The sequence below is a fragment of the Notamacropus eugenii genome, chromosome 6 (genome assembly GCF_028372415.1).
Source record: "Notamacropus eugenii isolate mMacEug1 chromosome 6, mMacEug1.pri_v2, whole genome shotgun sequence".
Classification (NCBI taxonomy): domain Eukaryota; kingdom Metazoa; phylum Chordata; class Mammalia; order Diprotodontia; family Macropodidae; genus Notamacropus; species Notamacropus eugenii.
Window position 1 is genome coordinate 307,067,826 of NC_092877.1, and position 24,239 is coordinate 307,092,064.

A 24,239-nucleotide genomic window follows, 5' to 3' on the forward strand; every position below is an offset into this window, starting at 1 on the left:
AAAGGATCCATTTATTTCACCAGATGATCGAAAGGGTCCATATCATTAAAATATTTACGTACCCCTGCTTTAGATGTTTCTTTAAAAATGAACCGGTATTTGTAGAAAATAGAAACAATTTAAATAAAACTACAATATCTATGTGATTCAGAACAAAGACAAGTAAACTGGAAAAAGGACAAAATTTTTGTTCTCATTTCCACAAGCAAAAGGAAGCATCTCTCCCCATGCCAGAGGGGTGTTTTTCCCCTTATCAAACTGCAAGTAATTATGAGAATATAGTATTCTCTTCAAATATAAATATGAAGAATATAAAGAATATTTTCTCAATATTAAGCTCATTTTAACACCAAATTTGAGCAGGTGAACTTTTCAAAATTAGCGAAAACTTAAAAATCTTAAGCCTGCCCATGAGAAGCAGGCTGCCAGCTTAGTAGTAAAGCAGCCAAACCTGGTTGCTTTTTTGCCCCTAGCCTTTACAACTGCTCTTAATACATCTGCACTTGTCCAGTGGCTTCACCAAAGGATTTTCCTTCGTCGATTATCCAGTTCAATTAATATTTACTGTTCACCTGCTGAAAGTTCAGCACTGTACCAGGAACTGTACAAAAGAGAAGACAGCACCTGCCCTGAAAGAGTTTATGATGCAGCGGAGAGTGAAAAATACACCCACATCGAGCTATTGAGGAATAGTTTAGAAAATGCAGGATATCACAGGACAAAATGTACCTAAATTCAGAGGGAACAGAAAACAAGAGTAGCATCATGAGTTACAAATGAGTTTCAGGAGCTAAAGGGGAAAAAAGTGTTGTTTATTCCAAAGTTTATAGAATATGGAGAGATAGATTCGTTTGACATTAAACACATGCATAAACAAAAGCCAAATTATCTTCCTGGTTGTTTTGTTATTTTTAACCAATCTATGACTAGTGATAAATATTCTTCTCTTTTCTGTTTGTTCTTGGATGATCATGGGGTCATGGACCAGCCATCTGTGCCTCTCAGCCAATGCTAACCTTAGGGTCATCCTCACAAAGAAAGAGTTGGGATCCAGAAAACTTGGAAAGGGTTCTAGACCTTTGTTTATATGTTCCTGAGAGGAGAACAAAACCAATTCTATCTGATTCTTCTCAAAAGCTGTCAATAGCATTTATGAACCTGTTCCCAAACCAATCCCACACGGCATTTATGGTCTTTTGTTTCTCGCTTGAGAAATATAGTCCTCCCCAATCATGATATCCTTACTCACAATCTATCTTTCTCTCATGATGCTCTCACATTTACCCATTCTGGATCAACCATAAAAATGAACCCTGGCCTGCATACCTGGAGCCTCAGTGAAAACAGGACAGCAAAGTAATAAAGCACTGGAATAATAAGAATCAGGCGAAGGTCTAATGAGCACTAGACTATTCAGCATTCTGTTTCTCATCCTTGTTCCTCCTTAGATATACTTGTAGAGCAAACTTTATTTATGAGGAAAATGAGGGTATTTTCTAACCCATCTGGTTCTGATCACTCTGTAATTCACATCTCTGCACTCAGAGCCTGTTCGTACCATACTATTTCTTATTGCTTCATTTTACTTCCATCATTTTATCAGCATCTGTCACTTATCCAACTAGACTGGAAGCCTCAAACACAAGACTTTTTCTTCTCTTTCTTTTATATGCTTGTGTAGAGCTCTAGATATAAAAGATAATATTTAATAATAATATAGTATGTTGGTATATATGTTAACATAACAAATAATATAGAATAATAAATAATAACAATGTTATAATATATAATACTTACTAAATAAGTAAAAAGATTGTTGTTCCAGTAGTAAGGAGAACTGAATTCAAATTCTAGTTCAGATGCATTTACTGGTTGTTTGAACTTTGGCAAATCTTCAAACTTTTCTGAACTTCATTTTCTTTATTAATAAAAAACCAAAAATACTCACACTACTGACCTCACAGCGTTTTTGAAAGGAAAGTACTTGGCAAACCCGAAGGTGCAACATAAATATGAGGCAATATCTTGGCACAGTAATATGGAGAAGGGCTGAGGTGGATTACAAAGGAAGAGAGAAAATGGCACTAGTCATTGCTGGGAAGGACAGTTCACATGACAGAAATCACAAAATGTTTGCAGATCTAATTATTCTTGAAAATTATGTATACAAGTGATATATTATCAACATTAGCTTTAAATATGGAAGGGCAGCATAAGTATCCATAGTTTTCTTTAATGATTCACTAAAACATACATTAATACTTGTGTTAGAGATGTTTATACTGTAGAAGACCAGTATTACCTTTTAGGGCTATAACATTTCTCTTGGCTCAGTTCCCCACTAGAACTTGAGAGAATCTCAAATAGTACTGGCAGCAACTATATCACTTGATATTATCCCATTCACAGTGTTCCAAAATGAAGTTATATTTTTTTAGTAACCAAGATCCTAACTTTTAAATACCTTGCAAAAACCAAACATAGTTCTCTAAAAATCTCACATTGAGCATCCCACAATGTCTCTTGAAGTATGTGAGGGAAGTTCCAGTTTGGGGGGCGCATGTCATACTCCCCTAATGCATTGTAACTTCTTCAGAAAAAATTCCAAATTGGTTCCCTCTGCCTCCAATAATGTCTGAACTTTGGGCCTCTACTGACATAAATCCTGTCTATACCCTAGGTCCAGGTCATTGCTTGGTCTACACCTGCTAACTTCAGGTTCATGTGATATTTCCAGATGTTCATAGAACCACTTTGTTTTAACAGAAAACCTTAAATCAAGCATTCTTAATTCTGTGTGTGTGTGTGTGTGTGAGTGAGAGAGAGAGAGAGAGAGAGAGAGAGAGAGAGAGAATGAGACAGACAGACAGACAGATCAACATGTACAAAGCTCATGAAACACCTTTTCAGAATAATATTTGTAAATGAATAAAATATATAGAATTTAAAAAAGGAAACAATCATATTGAAATACAGTTATTAAAATATCTTTAAATAAACAAGACCCCCTGCTAAAGAACTGTATCATTAATAGAAGAGCCAGGGATCAGCTTTTTCAGCAATCTAAGCAGGTGACCTTTTCTCATATGGCTGTTCTACCCTCCTGAAATGCCATTATCTCTCAGTATTTTCCTGTTGTCTATCTTTTAAGAACTTTTGAAAATCATGGGACAAGTAAAGTCAACAAGCATTTATTAAGTGTGCCAAGCACTGTGCTAAACTGGAAATAAAAATATAAGGAGAAGGAAAATCTTTGATCTCAAGGAGTTTTCACTTTAATAAGGGAAGACAACACATTGTTTAAAAGGGGAAAAGGGTGAAAGGAGAAAGTCGCCATGTAGAGACATGATAGAGAAAGTCCAGAATCAGGTATGGAGCAGGGAGGGGAACAAAAGCCTGGCAGACAAGGGCACTTTCCTTAAAATGGAAGTTCTGGGGGAAATGACCAGTCAGAAGAAGAGAGTACAAGGAGGAGTTGTTACTTCCATTGTGAGAAGTTCAGGGCCAGAATGAACTTTCAGAGCAAGGATGCTGTGACAAAGTAGAGACCTGGAAAACTCTGACGTGGAGAGAGCATGAAGAGAAAGGAAAATGTGGCTGAAAAAGTGAAGAAAAGTCATCTAACCTCTCTAAGTCTCATTTTCCTCATCTGTAAAATGCAGGTTTTATTTGAGAGATGAACAGGAGTGTGGTATTCCATTCCCACCTCTGACCCACATGAATGTCTGAGTCTGGGAGAATCATTTAGCTTCTCAGTGCCCTCCGAGGAAACTCTGTTAAGACTCCCAGTTTTCAAGGTGTTGTGCTAAGCTGTGTTGATAAAGGGACTTGCCTCCCTGGGAGTTCTAAACAAGCTCCAATGAAAGTGTAGATCTTATCCAAAAAAATAAATAGGTATAATAATGCCTGTCCTATCTACTTTGTATTGTTATGAGAAAAACACTCTAAAAAGCATAAAATGCTATATAAAGTGTCCCAAAAGTTTTAAGCTTTAAGAGCTTAAAACTGAACGAGTCTTTTGGGACATGAGGTATAAATGCAAGTTGTTATGGTGTTGTCTCTATCACCGTTATTCAAAAGTGAGGCTAATTTCCCCCTGGCGTTCTTATGAGGTGAATGACTCTCCTTGTACATATGGATGATTTGAGAGCAGCCTCCAAATTAACTTATGTAAGCACACTCTTTGTGCTACAAATTGCTTTTGAATTCCCAGAAAAAAAGCAGTACATGAATCTCCTTTCCACAAATGATAAATGTTCTGAAGTCCACACCTGCATTCTTTTTGTCTTTAGAGAGCACGGCATGAGCTCTGACTCACTTGTTTCAAAGAATACTCTGGTAAAGATGGAGCCATCCTATTCACAGAAACTCAATGTTGTAAGCCCTTGGGGTCAAACTCTTTAAAGACTTTTCTGGAACTCATGGATAGTCTCAGTGTTACCTCTTCTCTCAATAGCTCTGCCTGCAACCCCATTCAAGAGTGAACCAGAAGCACAAATCTCCTTTGATGTGGGTCTTTCAGGGGAAAGACTGAATGCTGAAAGGAACAGCATGTACTGGCTCTGCAGAGGGAGAGCTATTTATCCATTTCCACATGATGTAGCCCCTGAAACATGGTTGAAAGTCAGAAAGACTTAGATCAGGTTCTCATTCTCCTCTGGCAACTTCTCTGATTCCAGGAGGGTCAACCAACAATGTTTTTTTAAAGTTACAAAGTTTAAACCAGTGATTTTTCTACTGTTGGAATCAAAATGTAACAAACAGCAACAGTAACAGTATAAGGACATTATTATTTAATTTTTCCATTCTTTACATCATTATTATATTTCATTTGGTCTACGCAAATAAACTGGTGAGGAGGTGATATTATTAGCCTCATTTTATCAAAGAGGAAAGGAGCTCTTCCAGGTTTAGTGACTTCCCCAAAGCCACACAGTTGCTTGATTTGATTTGCTCAGGGTCTCATAGATGGTTGGAATCCTGCCTCAGACTAGCTGTGTGATCTTGAGGAAATCCGTCAGCCTCAGTTTCCTCATCTTTAAAACTGGGACCTCACAGGGACGTTGTGAGGATCAAAAGAGAACATATGTGGAGAGCTTTGCCAACCAAAAGGGCTATGTAAACGTTAGCTGTTGTTCAATGTCTGAGGCAGGATTGAATCCCGCTTTACCTGGGGGAGGAAGGGTTTTCTACATTCTGCAACATCTGGGTTAGGACTCCTCCAGATGTGAAAAGTTAAATGAATCTTCAATGGCCTTTCTGTTAATGGAGATGTCTATGCTTGGCTTTCAGGAACTTTTGGACTAGAAGGAGACTGGAAGGATTCGTTTATACTGAAGAACGGCTTTCCTTTGTTTCCAGATGTTCACACACCTGGAATCCTTTCTTTCTTTTAACTTGGATTGCTCCTTCTTTTCAGTGCTCAGATAAATCATGCCTGAGGACGCCCTCTCTGAAGAAGAGAGTTACAGAGACTAATCTAGAAGGCAAAAAGGACTCTGGGATGTTAAAATACATTAGACATCAGGTACTGACCATTGCATCCCATTCCTCTATAACATGTTTACATTGAGTCAGTCAATAAGCTGTTATGAGTGCCCAACAGGCAGGCTATTGTGATAGCTCATGAGTGAGGTGAGGAGGGCCTGAATCAGCAGAGAAGAGGGAATGTTGAGGAAATGTTGCAAAGGTGAAATTGTCAAATCTTGACAACAGATTGAATATGGGGGATGAAAGATAGTAAGGAGGTGAGAATGATGCCCAAGTTTTGAGCCTGGGAGCTCATAAAAACTTACCAAACAGCAGAAATGGTAACTGGTGTTAAATAGCCTTTTGTGGGCTACCCTTGGTACCTAATTATAATTTATAATAATATTTCAATAAGAAAATGTATCTGGAACCCTGAAACTGACATACAAATAAAATTTTGGAATAGCCCATTTATAAGTTGGAGACAGCCTGTATTTTTAGAGCATGAAATAAATTCATATAATAATAGAATTTAAGAATCAGAAAGACCCGTGGGGGTCTGCTAGAACAACCCATATACAAATGGTTGTCCAGCCTCGGTGGATAGCACTCAAAGGGAGGAGAGGGTCTGAGGAAAATCCACTGCACCTTGAGGCAGTCCATTCAACTCTTTGGACAATTCAAATTATTAGGAAGTTTTTCCTGACATCAGCTTAAATTCACTTCTTTGTAATTCATACCCATTGCAGGTGGTTCTGCCTTCTGGGGTAAACTGGTCTGATTCCTCCTTCACATGACAGCACTTCAGAAACTTAAGGACAGCTATCCTGTTGCCCCACTCTGAGTCTTCTTTGCTCCAACCTAACATAGTAGTATCAACTGAATCTTTGAGCTCAACTTTCTCCAGCCTGGTTCTTCTCTATTCTCTCTCCAGAGAGAATGTCAATGCCCTTCTTTGTATAGTAGGACTCTCATCTTCCTTCTTCTAGAAGCTCTACCCCCTTAATGAAGCCCAAGATCTCATTAGTTTTTTTTGGGGGGGGGCAGTTTGGGCCACGTCTCACTGCTGACTCACATTGAGCTTATAGTCCAGTTAAAATCCCCAGATCTTTTCCACCAAGTCAAGAAGCATTTATTGAGTGACTACCACTTGCCAGGCACTATACTAAGCATTGGGAACACAAACACAAGCAGAAAGGAAGATAATCCCTGCCTCAAGGTGCTTACATTCTAGTGAAGGAATACAACACATATAAGAGAGCCAGGGGCAGGGAGAGGGCTATATCCAGGGGTATAGTAGAGAAAGTACTGTGGAAATGAGTTGGGAGTGCAGCAGTCTACCACCACCACCCCCTCTTATTCTTTCAAAATTATTTTTTTGTAATGAGGTGTAAGACTTTACATGTATCCTTATTAAATATTATCATATTAGATTCAACCCAATGTCCTGGCCTATCAAGATTCTTTTGAATCCTGATATTTTCATCCACTCTGTCAGCTTTCCCTTCCAACTTTGTGTCATATACAAATTTATAAGCATGTCACTTAACTTTTAAAGCCATTGATAAAAAATGTCCAACGACATAGAGTCAAGCACAGATCCTTGAGGTGTACTACATTGGAGAACTCCTGCCATGTTGAAACTGGAAGATTAAGAACTACTCTTTGCATCCGGCCATCGTTTCTAATATTCTGGAAGTGTGGTAGCATAGACAAAACTGTCTGTAACAGTTCAATGCATCCTGACCAAAATCAATGCAGAATTTGAACATAAGGAGGTATTTTTCTTCTCATTGTGCATCATTCTATTAATCAGAAAACAGCTTATTACACTGACTCTACCCTTGAACTTAAGAAAGAAATAGATGTGAAATGCAAATTTATTTTTAATCATTCTGCAAATGACTAGTCATTCCTTGGTATGATAGTGAGTCCTAATATACTTCATCATCTAAATAGCTTCTCTTTTAGATAATGCTTTATTCTTATTTAGAGAAAAAAGGACTAGGAAAAAGCAAATCAGACAGTCCTTCAAATTGTGAGACTGTCAGTATTCACCCTCATTTAAAATGCTTTTGAAATGTGATGTTTTTTTTCTTTTTCTTTTCCCCCAAGGTAATGAGCCTGTCCCCAGCTCCCTTGTCTCTGCTAATCAAGGCAGCACCAATTCTGACAGAAGAGATGTATGGAGACATCCAGCCTGCAGCCTGGGAGCTATTGCTCAGTATGGATGAGCACATGGCTGGAGCTGCAGGTAACATGAGACAAGACCCACCCAGGGAGTCATCTATTGTGGCAGCTCATATTTTAAAATGAGAATTTTATGAATGCAGGTTGATCGCCTAGATCAAACACATAGGATGGCATATTGCCCTGGATATAGTGGTGAGCTGAGAGATGGGTCCTAGATTCTAGGAGTCATAGGACTTTAGAGCTGTAAGGACTTTAGAAATTATCTAGTCCAATTCTCTCATTGTAGAGAAAGCTGAAGTTCAAAGGTCAATGCTTACTCAACAATCATAGGAGAAGTAGATGGCTGGGATTGAAAGCTGTGCCTCTGGGGGCCATGATGCTATCTCCCAGCATGAGGGATTGGATCCACTGGCTTTCAATTCTGGGCTGTTGAAAACATTCTGGAAATATAAAATATGATTTTGCCTTATAGCTATACTTTCAGTGTATTTTTCATATAAAATACAATTGTAATTGATTTTCCTTCCCCTGTATCTATTGTGCAGCAACAGCATCAATGGATATTTATGGATGCCTATTATGTACAAGTCATTGTGCAAAGCATTTGAGAAACAGAAATGTCTCCAACCACAAATGTCAGTGAAAAAAATGTTAAAGCCAAGCACAGATAAAGATAATAATGATGAGGTGATGATGATGATGATGATGATGATGATGATGATGGAAATAACTTTATAGCATCTGCAATGTGAAAGGCAGTGTCCTAATCACTTTTTTTTTTTACAAATATTATATTTGATCCTCACAACAACCCTGCAAGGTAGGTTCTATAATTATCCTCATTTATCCAGTTGAGCATCCCTTAGCTGTCCCAGTTGAGAAAACTGATGCAAAAAGAAGTCAAGTGGCTTACACAGCTGGTAAGTGTCAGAGATCAGATTTGAATTTAGGGCTTCTTAACTCCAGGACAATGCTCAATTCACTGTGCAAAATAGTTGCTCCTAGCACAGATGCCTGGAGTATCACAGTGAAAACCCCCTGCCATGTTGACATTGAACCATAAGAACTATCTTTGAGTTTGGCCAGCCATTCCTAATGCTTTCTTCATGTGTAGAAATAAAACAATAATATAAGATAGTGCATGCTAGGTGAGAGATAACGGACAAAAGAAACAAAACAGGAGTTCAAAGAAAGAACTGATTACTTTGATTTGGGAAAAATGTAAATAGAAGAGATAGGGCTTGACCTGAGTCATGAAGGAAGAACAGGACTTAGCCAATCAAAGATGGGGTGAACTTTCTAGGCAGGAGAACCTTGTAAGCAAAAGGGTAGAGGCAGGAGTGTGTATAGCATGTTTATAGAACAATGAGAGAGCAGGGGGATCGTTAGGGGAGTTGAGAGGAGTCAAAGATGAGTCAAAAGTTTTAAGCCTGAGCTCTTGAAAAAAGAATGGTACTATTTACATAAAGGGAATTTCCACAAGGGAAATTGATTTTAGGGGAAAGATTATGACCTTGCTAAGTTTAAAGTGATGACAGGGAAAACTTTGGTAAGGACATACAAAAGGTAGTTAGAGATGTAGGGCAGAAGCCCAGGAGAGAGGGCAGGAAGGGGAGATATATTAAGAAATCACCTGTCTGTGGATGATACTTGAAGCCATGAAGATGGATGAAATTTTTCCTATAAAGAGAGATAAGGCTAGCAAAAAGGACAAAGCACTGAGCATTCAAGTATGCCCACAGAGAGACATATTCCTGCTGTGGGATATCAGGAGAAGCAAAGGGAATTGAGCAGAAAAGAGAAGGGGTGACTGCTCCCCCAAGGAGAGATGGAATAAGAGGGTAGTTTCATACCAAGAAAGGAGAGCTTCAAGGAGAAGATCATGAAGAGTGTTATAGGCTAGAGAAGGCAAGGAGAACAAGAAATGAGAAAGGACAAGTTTTAGTATTAAGAAATCATGATGTCTCTTAAGAAAGAATATTTTCCCTTTTTTTCTTTTAAAGAAAAACAAATATTTATTAATATATTTTGTTTTATTCCTTTATCCTTCCTCAAGTGTCATGCCTTACTACAAAGAATATAAAAAGTTTGCAAAACTAACGCATCAAAAAAATCCATTTTTATATATAGTATTACTACACTATCGTATATAGTATATATAGACTATCTATAGTCCCTCCACCTCTGCAAAAAAGGGAGGGGGGCACTTTTTCATAACTCTTCTTTGGGGCTAAGCTTAGTTATTATAATTTCATGACATTAAGTTTCATTTTTTGTTTTCATTTTATTTCATTATTGTAGTCATTGTGTATATTTTCCCCCGGTTTTGTTTATCTCATAGGAGCAGTCTTCCCATGCTTTTCTGCATTTGTCGTATTCTTCTTTTTCTTACAGTAAAATAATAACCCATTACAATCATGTGCCATAACTACACATGAGGAAACTGAGACTGAAAGAGGTTACATGACTTAGCCAAGATCACAGAGTTAATGTGTCAGAGGCAGAATTTGAAGTCAGATTTTTCTATCTCCAGGTACAATACTGTAGCCATTGTACCACTGAGGTGACCTCAGAGGCAGAGATAAAATGAGGCAGCACATTCCAGGCATTTGGGATGGCCAATGCAAAAGCACAGAGATAGGGAATGTTATATGATGAACAGAGGGAAGGCCATTTTGACTGGATCTCAGGGTGAAAGATGGGAAATAATTTCCAATGAGGCTAGAAATGTAGGTTGAGGCCAGGCTATCAAGCTCTGTAAAAACTAAGCAGACAAGCATATATTTTATCCTTTAAAAAAAAAGAGTGAGCCCCTTTAGTTGACTGAGTAGGATAAGTCACATGGTCAGACTAATATGTAAAGGAAAGTGACTTTGAAAGCAGTATGGAGGATATACTGGAAGCATCAAAATCAATTAGGAAGTTGTTACAATTGTCTAGGTGAGAGGTATGAAAGGGTTGAAGTTAAGTGGTAGCCATGTGAGTGGAACAAGCCAGATGCAAGAGATGTTGAGATAAAAACATCACTTTTTTGGAAAATGAAATGATGTGTGAGTTGAGCAAGAGTAAGGAACCAAGGATAGTGCTCAGGTTATGAACCTAAGAGACTGGAGGGTGATGGTGGCTTTGACAGAAATACTGAAGTTTGGAAGAAGGGAAATTCCAGCAATGTCTCTGTTTCCAGATCTTTGCTACCACCAAAAACATGCCACTGTAAATATTTTGGTATGTACAGGACCTTGGAAAGAACATTTTCAGTAAAGCAATTAGGAAAGAAGTTTTACTGCAAAAGGGGTAATAGGAAAGTGGTAGCAGAGAATGAAGACTGTTTTAAGTTACTCTTGAGGTATTGAATTCTTTGGCTCAACCCAATAATCTGCTGGTAATTTTTCTTTTTTAAACAGTAGATTCTCCAGGAGAAAAATGTATGTATGCAGGACACATTTTAAAGTTTAATCAGCATTGTTAACATATTCTCAATCACTCTGTAAAGTCTAGACAATTAGACAATAAATCATGCCTTGATTTGTAGCATTTGCTCATTTCTGAGGTGTAATTAAAGTGAAATTTTAACAATTGGCTCTTGTTAACCAGTAAGAGCTGTGTCCAGCACACCCTGCCTGTTTCCCAAATGGGATGGGAATCTAATATTTGAGTGCCTAGTAATAAGAAAATTTAAGAGCTAGAAGAGACCAGATTCAGAGAATTTTAAGAAGAGGATGACCTAATATAATCACATCATTTTTCATGTATGAAACCTGAATCTCAGAGAGGGCATGTGACATGTTCTAGGCTATCTAGAAATTCAGAAAAATAGCAAAGAGTAAAACCCAGATCTCTTGGCTTCCATTCTAATTCTCCTTCTACAGTCATTCTCCTAGAGCTTTGGGGCATTATGCCTTGGGGAATGGGAACTTAACATGTAAGAAGCTTAAGTCAAAAATTCTAATAAAATGAGGAGAGTCATATCCACCCAGGTAGGTTCCCTTCCCTTTCCAATCTCTTATGCCTATTTGACCTCAGACCTGAATTTAAATCCTGATTCTTATGCTTGCTTCTTATGTGACCCTGGGCAAGTCTACCTAAGTTTCTCCTATGTAAAATGGAGCTAATAATAGTATCTACTTCATAGGGTTGTTATGAGGATCAAATGAGATAGCATAAATCAAGCTTTACATAAATTCAATCTATTATTATTTTATGTATGTGTGTGTACAACAGATGCATAAATTCAATCTATTTTTGTTATATACATGTAACTTTCTAACATATTTATTTGTGTACATGTTATTCTTATACTTGACAGTGTGTGCCTTGAGTATAGTCAATGTTGTCACAGAGTGACAGAATTTCAGAGTTAGAAGGGACCTTGGTGGCCTTTTAATCTAGCCCAGACTCTAACCGGAATTTCTACTGCAACACATCTGACAAGTAGTCATCCAGCCTTTCCTTGAAGACTTCCACTGAAGAAAAACCACTCCCTTCCAAGGCAGCCCATCCCCCTTTTTGATAGCTCTGGCTTTTAGGAAACATTTCAGTGTGTCAAACCTACTCTCTCCTCTTTTCAACTTATATACCCATTGTTCCCTGTTCTACCTTTTGGGGTCAAACAGAATATATGTAATCTCTTTCCCACTTGGCAGCCTTTGAAGTACTTGAAGATAGATTATATGCCCACCCAGTTTATCATTCTCTCCTTCTTCCTCATCAGACCTAGTTCTTTCAACTCTCTCACCCATGGCATAGACTTTTAACTCTTCACTGTTCTGGATGCTTTTCTCCAAATATTCTCTAACTTCCAAAGTGCATTTTTCAGAACAGAACACAATACTCCCAAAGTGATCTGACTGGGGCAAAGTATGATGGGACAACCTCCACCTTATTCCTGGAAGCTGTGCTTTTTTCAAGACCGCATGAACATTTTTGGCAACCATATCATGCTGTTGACTCATATTGTTCTTAGAGTCCAATAAAGCCCTTGAATCTTTTTGTGGCATTTAAAAAGGCTTGAGAGACATAGTTTCTGGGTAATTTAGTAACTTTATTAATAAGATCAGAATTTTATTTATTAATAAAAGGATAGTCATTTGGCCATCTTTCTTAGACTTTTCAAAAAACCCCACATGACTGTGGGTTCACAGTTTATATGCCCTTCAAAGAGTAAGTGTTCCTCAGGATGGCAATCAATACTGATTGATTAACAATTAATGAGAAAATGAATATTACAATGATGTCAGTCTATTATTCTTATGTACATATAACTTTCAGACATATATATTTGTTCCTCCAAATCTTGGTCAAAGAGACATTAATTCCCATATCACTTGTCTGACAAATGGGAAGATCCACATTTTCCCAAACCTGTCTGAGCAAAGACAATGAGCAGGAATGCACCCATTAGCCCAAACTCAGAGTTTCTTTTACCATCTGATTACATTTTGACCTGGATAAATCTTTAATAGAGATTTCCCAAACTGGTACGTATCTGGATGAGGAAGTAAAAAGGGGGAAAAACATTGGTCCTAATACAATAATTAGTTATTAACACCAGAAACAAATAATCATTTCTCACATTTTACAGTTAAACTGGTATCCAACCTCACCTCCTCTCTTTTGTACTGGGTGGGAAGGGAGAGTCCTTGAACCCAAATGTAAAATGTTAAATTTATCCCTATTAAATTTCATTCTATTAGATTCATCCCAGAACTATAGCCTGACAAAGTCTTTTTGGTTTCTGACTCTTGTATATTGCATTAGCTATCTCTCCCAAATTTGCATCTGCAGATTAGATAAGGATGCCATCTATGATTTCAGCCAAATCACTGATTTAAAATTAAAATTTAATAAAAACTTAAAAAGTATTAAAAATAGAACATTTAAGAAGCACAGGATAAAGTACATATCCTTGAGGCACTCCATTGGAGATCTCTCAAGTTGACATCAAACCATTAATGACTATTCTTAAAGTTCCAAGTTCATCATTTTTCCATCTTTTCCACAGGAATAGCATGAGATAATTTAGCAAGCATTTTATTGAAATTTAAGTAATCTACCTATAGAATTCTCCTGATTTACCAGTTTAGTAACCCTATCCAAAAATAGAAAAGGAAATTGTACGAAGTTGGCATGATATATTCTTGATTAAGCCATGCTGGATCTTTGTGATCACTGCTTCCTTTTCTAGATATTTACCACCATCTCTTTAATAATACATCCTGAAATTTTGTCAGAGGTTGAAGTCAATCCCATGAACCTATAGTTTGTAGGCTCTGTTCTCTAGGCTTGTTGAAAATTTATTTCTTTACTCTTAAGATTCCTTTCCTTTTATCCATGCTACTCAGAAATCACACTAAACAGTTCCTTTAGAACCTGAAGGTGAAATTCATCTGAACCGAGTGACCTGAATTCATCAAGGAGAGCTATGTGCTCTTGCAATCTCTTTACCTATCTTGGGTATCAGCTCATTACTAGCCATTAAAAAAATTTATCCAGTTCAAAAATCACTGCATTTTCCCCTATGAATTTCTAGTCCCTAGAACAGTGCCCTCTAGATACATGCCTTATAAATATTGCTTGAATTGGGGGGAAGAGATTGAGAGTGAATAGAAGTTTAATGATAAAAGAAAAATATTATAGATTTCAGAGCTTAAAGAGACATTAGAAACCATTTAATCTCTCATTTTACAAATTTAAGAACCTGAACCTCAGAGAAATTGTGTTGTCCTATTATCTTATAGTATTCTATAGTCACTCATGTTGTAAGGGCCTTGCCTTCAGATGAAGTACACTTTCTACAATACTAGAGGAAACATAGCTATCAGTCCCTTGTCAAACATTTACTAGCTATATGACAATGGCTAAGTCAACCCTTTTGAGCTTCGGGTTCTCATCTATAAAATGAAATTGTAACTATAGGAGGTAGAAGAGTCAAGGGAAAATTTCTTAAGATATGCAAAACCTGACAATAGCTGTAGGAGAAAAGTAAAAAACAACTCTATTTCCACCATAGCCACTGGTTCCTTCTTCCAGTTTGGATTTATGTGACTCATGATTTATCATCTGATGTATAACTTGTCATGGTTCATGATCTCGTTTGTGATCACTGTTTGGCTTTCTCTTAGATCAAAAGCTACTTTTGAGACTCACAAAATCTCTTTCAGGAACATACTACCTCACAAGACAGCTTATTCTACCATGTTTGGATAGCTTTAATTATGAGTTTTCCTTTGTGTTCATAAAGTCTGAATTAAGTTTGAAATGTGGATTTTTAAAAAAATTTTCCTGAAAAGTATTTTTTAAATGTACTTCCTCACTTGAAGGGCTGTCTCATTTTTTAAAATCTCATAAAATTTCAGGAAAGCTATTTATTTGAAACAAAATTTCACTTTGGATCAAATGACAAAAACAGAGGGATCCAGTTTTAAAAGAAATAACAGGTAAAAGTTTGCTTTAAGTAGGTCAGTGGCTAGAGTTATTTAACTGGAATTCATAGACTGGAGTAGTTCTAGCAAAAGTCACCATTATTTGGCCTTGTCAAAATGTCATTGCACTCTAAAACCATAAATTGGAAGCTGGTGGGTGGAATGAAAGATGGTGCTTCATGCCCTTGTCTGAAACAAGGTGCTTTCTTGCCAACGTAGTTGGACAGGTTTCATTTCCCCTAAGGGATATTTTCACCAGAGCTGCAGAGTTGTTTCCAGACACATAAGCCTAGTGACATGTCCTTGATTAATGCTGGATTGCTGTCTTCTAGCTGCTATGTTCCTGCTATGTGCGGTAAAAGTCCCAGAGGCTGTGTCTGACATGCTGACGTCAGAATTCCATCACCCAGAGACTGTGCAACGGCTCAATGCCATCCTCAAGTTCCATACTCTCTGGAGATTCCGCTACCAGGTGTGGCCTCGGATGGAGGAAGGAGCTCAGCAGATTTTTAAGGTGAGGTTGGGTCAGTTATAGGAAGTACATTTCTAGGCCCTAAACTTTATTCTCAGTTTTTTCCCTTTCAAACCTACCCAATATAATCTGGACAGAAACTTCTCTATTGAGCAGAATAAAATCACTTCAAGCTCTTTTGATGAAATTATTTCAACTTTGATAAAATAATTTCAAATTTAAATTTTTTTCCAATTCCATTTAAAAAATGGCAGGTCATCTGCTGAAGTTGGTTAAGGGGGACAATTTTTATATACATTTTAATTTTTATTTTCAGTTCCATTCTCTCCCTCCCTTCACTCCTTCCCTATCCATTGAGAAGACATGAAATATAATACCCACTATACATATGAAGTCATACAAAACATTTAATGGGGTACTTCTTAAGGATTCAAACTTCTTGACACCTGCTAATCTAAAACAGTGCTGTATAAATAGAACTTGGCCAAACAGGGCTTTTTCATTAATAATAACATATTTATCTAGCACTTTAAAGCGTACAAAACACCTTCTTATATATAATCTCATGTTATCTTCCCAATAATGCAAAAGCAATTTTATAGAGGTTAAGTTATTTGCCCATAATCATATAGCTAACAGTACAACACCAGGTCTCCCCTGACTCCAGGTCTATAATGCTTTCTATCATACCACATTGCCTGTCATAGGTATCTCACTGTTGATTTCATAGTTGTAGTTACAGAGTTTTCCATTGCAGAAAATTGAAGGCTGTAATCCCTTTGTGATGCTCAGTTACAGCCAGAGTTATCTCCTTGTGACCTACTAAGGAGAATGAAATTAATTTCACCTGAAAAATCTCTTTTTATATCAGGAACCACTGCCCTTGGTAACATGGCTATAAATTCTGAGTTATAAAGCAAATTTTCAAGGGCTTCCTTTAAACTTAGTACACCCATTATATGATGAGTGTGTGAATGTATATGTATAGGTATGTATATGTACACATGTGTACCCCCACCTTACATATATGTGTACATACATATATGACACTAAAACCAAAGTGATTTGGTGGGAGAAGACACTAGCAGCTAAAGGGAGGGACTTCTTAAAGAAAGTAAGAGTTTCTTAAGAAGAATGGCTGAACCTTGAAGGAAACTAGGAACTCTGAGAGACAGAAGTGAGGAAGGAATCCATTCCAGGCATAGGAGACAGCCAAGAGCAAAGGTACTGAGGTGGGAGTTGGTGTATCGAGGGTGAAAGATAGTAAGATGACCAGTTTGGGTGAACATGGAGGGCAGCAATGTACAATAAGGCTGGGAAACATGTTGGGACCAGGTTGTGAAGGGCTTTACTACATGATCCTAGGAAGCTAATGGAATTTACTGAGTTCAGGGAGGGATATGGTCAGAGCTATGCTTTATGAAGATCAGTGTGACAGGTGAGAGAAAGGAGAGTTGGATATATCGATCTGAATAACTGATCTGCAAATTTAGGGGGCTTTGCTCAAGTGAGGTTACATTTAAATGCCATGTATATGGAGCCTTCCAGAGCTCTGAACAAGAATGTCTGAAAGGATCTTAGAGGCTGTTTGGTCTGTTGTAGTTTGGCGTAGTGACCATAACAATAGACCTGGAGTTGGAAGACCTGGGCTGAATCTCAAATGTATATGCTGCGTGATCTTAAGCAAATGTTGTTGTTTTTTTAACCTACTTTTTCTTCTTCTATAAAGTAGAGATAATGTTGATTCTTCTACCTCACAGGGGTAAAAAGGTTAAAATGAGACAAAGGATAAAAAATATTTTGTAAACTGCAAAAATTTACGTGAAGGAAAGGTGGCATTTCGTCATCTTACACAGGAGGTTACTAGGATCCAGGGAACCTAAATGTCTTGTCCAAGATCACAGAGCTGGTTAACAGAGTTGGCACTAGAAACCCATCCTATGTCTAATGATAATGTGTAAAAATATTTCCCTGTTATCAAAATCTTGAAGTAGCTGGGGAGTTAATGGCAGAGCCTCAGCACCACCAGGACTCCTAGAGGCAACCGTTACAACTTTGCCTCTTCCTACCATCTTTTCTCCTTCTACCTGAGAGTTTCTATTTATGTCTCCTTACAGATTCCTCCTCCTAGTATAAATTTCACCCTGCCCTCACCAGTACTGGGAATGCCTTCGGTCCCCATGTTTGACCCCCCATGGGTCCCACAATGCAGTGGGAGTGTACAGGATCCAATTAATGAAGATCAGTCGGTAAGTGACATTAATTGGTTTCTATAGCTTCAGGTGACGGAGTCGCAAGGAGGCCAATGAAAATGCAAACTCTGCTAGTGTGTTCCTTTTTTTAATTAAAAGTCATATTAAGCAATACAAAATAAGCACATGGTCTTTTATTTTATTAGTTTTTTGTGTGTTATTGAGAGAGTACTGAGTATTGACCTAGAAATGTCGCACACTAGTTTTCTTCTAGTAAGAAAACCACAGTCACCACAGGTATTTTATGATATAGTTATAGATTTTTATAGTCATCAAGGATCATCTCTATTATTTTAAAAGCTCCCTGCAATCTTAGGTTTTAACTCTGCTCTGGTAGAGTTATGATATGTCATGAAATGCATGGTTGGAAAATCATGCAATTTGAAAAGAATACAATACAATACACATGTATACATGTACATACACAAAATATAGGTATATACACACATTGAAATACACACACACATACATACATATACATAGGATGTCCCGAAGGTCTTAGTGCAGTTTTAACCTTTAATAGCTTTGGGGACACCCTGTACATTAAATTAGAGAGGCTTTAAGAAATGCCTTTTTATTTTTTTTTTCAGTATATTACATGAAATGCCTTTTTAAATTTTAAATTTTCAACATGATGGCTGACTTTATTTCCTAATGCAAAGTTGATTGTCCTATGGACATGCTGGAATTCCTCATCTTCACATCCTGGCTTCCCTGGTTTCCCTTCAAGTCTCAACTTGCCACCTTCTCAGGAAGCCTTCCCAATCCCTCTTAATTCTAGTGCTTTACCTCGGCTAATTGTCTCCTACATGTCCTAGAGACGGTTTGTTTGTACATACTTATTTGCTCGTTGACTCCTCCACTAGAGTGTGAGCTCCTTAAGGGCAGGGACTATCTTTTGCCTTTCTTTGTATCCCCAGTGCTTACCGTGTGCCTGACACAGTAGGTGCTTAATAAATGCTTATTGACTTACTGACTCATGTCTCACACAGTTCTCTAAGAACCAAAGGTGATGTTCTGCATTAGAACTTTTTCTCACAGGGAGTTTTGCCTATAACAATGAAATCATAGGTCCAATAAAAAAAAGTATCTCAGAGAGACAGGCAGTTGAATATCGTTGTACCTCTTGTCACCAGAAATATTTTTTTCCTATAATAAGATTTCAAAGGCTGGTACAAATAAGTCCTCTAAAAAGTCACTAATCAAAGAAGAATTTATTAAGCCCTTACTATCTGTTATACACTGCTTCTAAGTGCTAAAGATATAAAGAGAAACAACAACAAAAAAATTCCCACAAAACAGCTCCTGCCCTCAGGGGGCTCACATTCCAGTGGAGGAGATAACATATCCATATATGCAGAAAAATGGAAAGTAAACTCCAAGGGAAAAGCTTCCTAAAGAAGGTGAGATTTGAGACATAATTGTCCTCAATTTAATTAAAATCTCAGTGAAAAATAGATAGAGTGGATGCTGTCACAAAATCACAAGTATTCCTGAAGAGCTCTTCTGAAAAGAATACTGGATTTGGAATTAGAAGACCTGGTTTAAAGCCAGGCTAAGCTACCTACTAGTGACCTGTGTGACCTTGGTCAAGTTCCTTAATTCTGGTTCCTTAGTGTCCTCGTTTCTAAAATGAAGATTTTATATTAAATGACTGCTAAGGTAACATTTAGCTCTGAAATCCTATGGCACTAAGTGGCACAGATTTAGCTGTACAGAACCTAGGAATGTACTTAAAAGAAAAACATGGGCTAACAGAAGCTATCCCTTTAGAATCTCCCAGGCTTGGCCATTTTGTTTATGTGGTTCATTTGGACACTGCCTATGATTGATTCCTTTGTGTGGAACCCTGATTTATTTTTTTTTGTTCAGACATATTATTCACTGATGTAAGGAACTCTAATTAAGGAAACTCCATCTCCCAGTGCAGATTGGCAAGTGTTCTGTCATTTATGGTCTTAGAAAGTTGTGTGGGGGACTGAGAATTTAAGTGGCTTACCTTGGGGTACAGAGTGTATGTCAGACACAAGATTAAAACTCATGTCTTCCTGACTCAAAATATACTATCTGGCTACCTCCTGAAACTCTCATCAGTAGTAGGAAGATAAATTTCTTTCTGTCTTCACTTACCCTCAGAAATCTTTTTCTGCCCGAGCTGTATCAAGATCCCATCAGAGAGCAGAGCACATTCTCAAGAACTTACAGCAAGAGGAAGAGAAGAAGCGACTTGGTCGAGAAGCCAGCCTCATTACTGCCATTCCCATCACCCAGGAGGCTTGCTATGAGCCTACCTGTACCCCTAACTCAGAGCAGGAAGAAGAAGGTGCGCTATAGTTTCTCTCAGAAGTGCAAGACTATGGGAAGAGACAGTGATTCTTGGGGGACAAAACCTTGATTAAAAATGGTTCATGATTTTCTACTATTTAGCTGAAGGGGAAAGCTAAAGAATCAAACCCTTCATTCTACTTCTTCATCCATCTCTACCTTCAAGGGAAATGGAAGAATTTTTAAGAACACAGTAGTTCTGTTTTAAGTGAAATATATTATCCATAATGAAGAAACAAAAAGATTAAATTAATTAAAAATTTAATGAGGTTAAGGGGGAATTCCAAATCCTTCAAGGAAAAATGGAAAGCTTATGTTATTGTTTGATGGAAATATTTTACAGCTAGTCTTAGTTAACTCATTCAGTGGTCGTCTTAGGATGTACCAAGTTATGCGAGCAATGCAGAGCATCTGTAAACCCAGAATGGTCCATTTCAGTGCACATGGAGCAAACACAAACAATGTCTTATTGCTCAGAGCTTTCCTAGTGAAGAATAGCCCTCTTGAGTTTGGGAGTTGGACTCCCTACAAGTTCAACTGTGCAAGATGGGAACAACATGTAGGGAATAGTCTGGCAAACGGTTCCAGGAGAAAAATTTCCAAATTGCTCTTAAGATCAGTGATGTTGCACAGAGTTTTTGGAAGAACTATTTTGTTTTTTGGTCTGGATGGGTCAGTGTGTGTGCATGTGCACATGTGCATATTTTCCCCCAAAGCACAAAGTGAATCACCCAAGTCTTGTACTGTGGAAAGGAAGGATATTATGAAAATGAAAATCCTAATCACAAACTGAATCACCCAAGTCTTGTACTATGGAAAGGAAGGATATTATGAAAATGAAAATCCTAATCATGGTAATATTAACATTAGCAGGAAGCCAAAATTTACATTCTCTTGTTTCTCTGTCAGTAGAAGAAGTCACTAATCTGGCATCCCGACGCCTTTCTGTCAGTCCATCCTGCACATCAAGTACCTCTCATAGGAATTATTCCTTTCGCCGTGGCTCTGTTTGGTCAGTTCGCTCAGCTGTGAGTGCAGAAGGTGAGCCCTGCTGGAAATATACCTTATATTTTACTATTCTTCATAATACTTATGGATTAAAATATTTCTCATTTAATCTCATTCGTTTCTCATTATTGCATTTTCATGGATAAAGAACATTTTTTTCTATTTGTCAATCTAGAAACAATGACATAAGATACTGTGCTATAGGATGATTTCTCATTCAAACTGACAATTATCCTTTACAAGTGGAGCTAATTTTTAAAAAATTATTATTACAGGACTCAATGCCACTACTACAATGAGCTCTCACTTTGGTTGAGGACAGTTCCACTACTACCATGCCAATTTTTGCTGAGTAGGATTTGCTTCTAGTATTCTGTTCTGGCATTGTTATGCATATTTTTAAGACAAACTAAGTTAAATTTCTGTTACAAGAGAGACCTATAGAATTTGCATAGCTTTTATGTCCCATGTATGGAAAACCAAATTCTGGTCTCCGGTAAGCTAATTTTGATTTAATAACGTGGTTGCCAGCAAACTAGGCAGAGCTTATGTACCTAGCAGCTTCACTCAGCCATCTGTAACCACATAGAGTTAGTAGGCAACTAGACCTTTCTAACACCTGAGGGTCACACAATAAAGTGTTATAAACCTCAAAAGATACAGACATGGTTGTAATTAGCTTTGAAGCGATAAGAAAGCTTTCCATTTCTATTATGGATTCCATTCTTTTCAAATCACTCCTATGAACTGACCTCTGCTTACTTTGGAATGCTCCTGAAATTATTTATTCATGCATGATTGTTTCCATATCTGAAAAAAAAAGAGTTCTTACTACTAGGTATTTTGTCAATATTTTTCCTATAAACCTTTGAAAGAAGGAAGTTGTTATAATCTGATGCTCTTTAAATTATCACAGAATTACATTGCTTTAAAAAATGAGAAATACTTTGATTTCTGAATTATACTTTAAGAATAGACTAGCACTTAGAGATTTAGATATATGGTGACAGATGTAGATGTAGATATATAGACAGACATAGATATGGCTATAAATGTAGATGTAGATATAGATATAGGTATATCTATATATATAGAGAGAGAGAGACTTAGATGTATGGCTACAGATAGATGCAGATGTAGATATATAGCTAGATATAGATATAGATATGCTTATTAATGTAGATATAGATATAGGTATATCTATATGTATAGAGAGAGACAGATATATGGCTATAGATAGATGTAGATGTAGATATATAGACAGATCTAGATCTAGATATGGCTATTAATGTAGATGTAGATATAGATATAGGTCTATACATATGTAATATCTCTGCCTCCTTCCTTCAGATGAAGAACACACCACAGAGCACACTCCAAACCACCATGTGCCGCAGCCCCCTCAGGCAGTATTTCCAGCATGCATCTGTGCTGCAGTGTTGCCCATTGTTCATCTGATGGAAGATGGAGAGGTTCGAGAAGATGGTGTAGCAGGTACAATTTGGAAAATTATACTTTTACAGCCTGTTAAATACGCTAGGGATCCACTGTGTTTTTTATCCTTCCTTGCACAAATCACTTCTAATTTTCCTTTAGAGCTTGCTCTTGGATTCATGTAGAGCTCTTCAGTGAAAAAAAGACTATTCTGACTTCCAGCCAGATAGTCAATAATTACTGAGTAAGCACTTGTTATGTGCCAAGTACTGTGCTAGGCCTTGGGGATACAAAGAAAGGCAAAAACAGTCCCTCAAGGTATTTACATGTAAATATTTAGGTACGTAACATAATACACACAAAATAGATGAAAGATAATTCTGGAGGGGAAGGTAGTAGTAGCTGGCAGAATCAGGAACAACCTTCTACAGAAAGGGGAATTTGAGCTGAATCTTGAAGGATGCCAAGTAAATCAAGAGGTGCAGGTAAAGGAGAGCATTCCAAGCATGGAGACAGCCCATGCGAAGGTATGGAGATGGGGGGTGGAGTGTTGGGTTCCAAGAATAGAAAATTCCAAGAAAATCATTGTAGCTGAATTGCTGAACACCTAGGAGTGAGCAAAGTATAAAGGGACCAGATTATAAAAGACTTTCATTTCCCAGAAGAGAACTTTATAATTGATCTTAGAAGTAATAGGGAGCCACCTGCATTTAGTGACTTGGTGGCGGAGTGGAAGGGCTAGATGATTTGGTCAGATCTGTGCTTTAGAAAAATCACTTTTGTAGCAGAATGGGAACGATCCAATTGAAGAAAGACTTGGGTCAAGGAGATGAAATAGAAAGCTGTTACAGTTTTCCAGACAAGAGATGATGAGATCATAAACTAAGATGATAGTTTTATGAAGGGGATGTTGAAGAGAAAGAAATGACGAGATTTGACAATGACGTGGATATGTGAGCTGAGTGAGAGTGAAAGGTCAAGGATGATGCCCAGGTTATGAGCCAGGGAAGCTTGAAAAGGGGTAAACATGATCTATGGACTCCGTATAGCAGTTTTTAAAGTCAATCATAAAGAGGCTCGAATTTCCCAAAAGGTAACTGACAATCATCTTAAATTAAGACCACACCTCTAGCCTTGACTCCACCATCTGCAGAGTATTTGTTGAACTGCTGTTCATGGTGGTGAGGGCATGAAGGTAATGGATTTGTACTGATACATCCTGACTTCTCTACCTCATGTTCCTTTGGAACATTTGTGACGGGGTTGGTAAGAGTTAGAAGTCAGGTTTACTTGATCATGTGATTAGCCCTCCTTCTACTTAATTATGCTGCTTTTCCCTAAAGTTTTTTTTCCATTTTCATTTATTAAAATTATTTCTTAATATTAATGTGTTAACTTATCGATAATTTTCAAAAATGATAATTCTTGATATTCATACAGTGCTTTAATGTTCACCAACTGCTTTATGATACTTTATCCCTTTTTATCCTTATAACTAGGCTAGATCCTACTGATATTATTCCTACTTTACAAATGAGGAAACTGAGGCTCAGTAAAGTTAAATGACTTGCCAGTCATACAACTAATAAGTGTCAGAAGTGTAATCTGAAGCCCTGTCTCCCTCACTCAGAGTCTAACGTTCATTCCACTCTACTACAATGCCTC

The 24,239-nt window shown here is 37.5% G+C and overlaps 1 protein-coding gene across 1 annotated transcript in view; it reads left to right on the forward strand.

Annotated features, from left to right (window-relative positions):
* Positions 1-24,239, forward strand: part of UNC80 (unc-80 homolog, NALCN channel complex subunit) — a 232,237-nt gene that overhangs the window by 137,215 nt on the left and 70,783 nt on the right. The window contains exons 30-36 of the mRNA XM_072617462.1: positions 5,420-5,527; positions 7,585-7,723; positions 15,416-15,597; positions 17,673-17,804; positions 19,944-20,130; positions 21,045-21,173; positions 22,491-22,634. Coding sequence (XP_072473563.1) covers positions 5,420-5,527; positions 7,585-7,723; positions 15,416-15,597; positions 17,673-17,804; positions 19,944-20,130; positions 21,045-21,173; positions 22,491-22,634 — 1,021 coding nt within the window. The remainder of the gene's footprint in view (positions 1-5,419; positions 5,528-7,584; positions 7,724-15,415; positions 15,598-17,672; positions 17,805-19,943; positions 20,131-21,044; positions 21,174-22,490; positions 22,635-24,239) is intronic.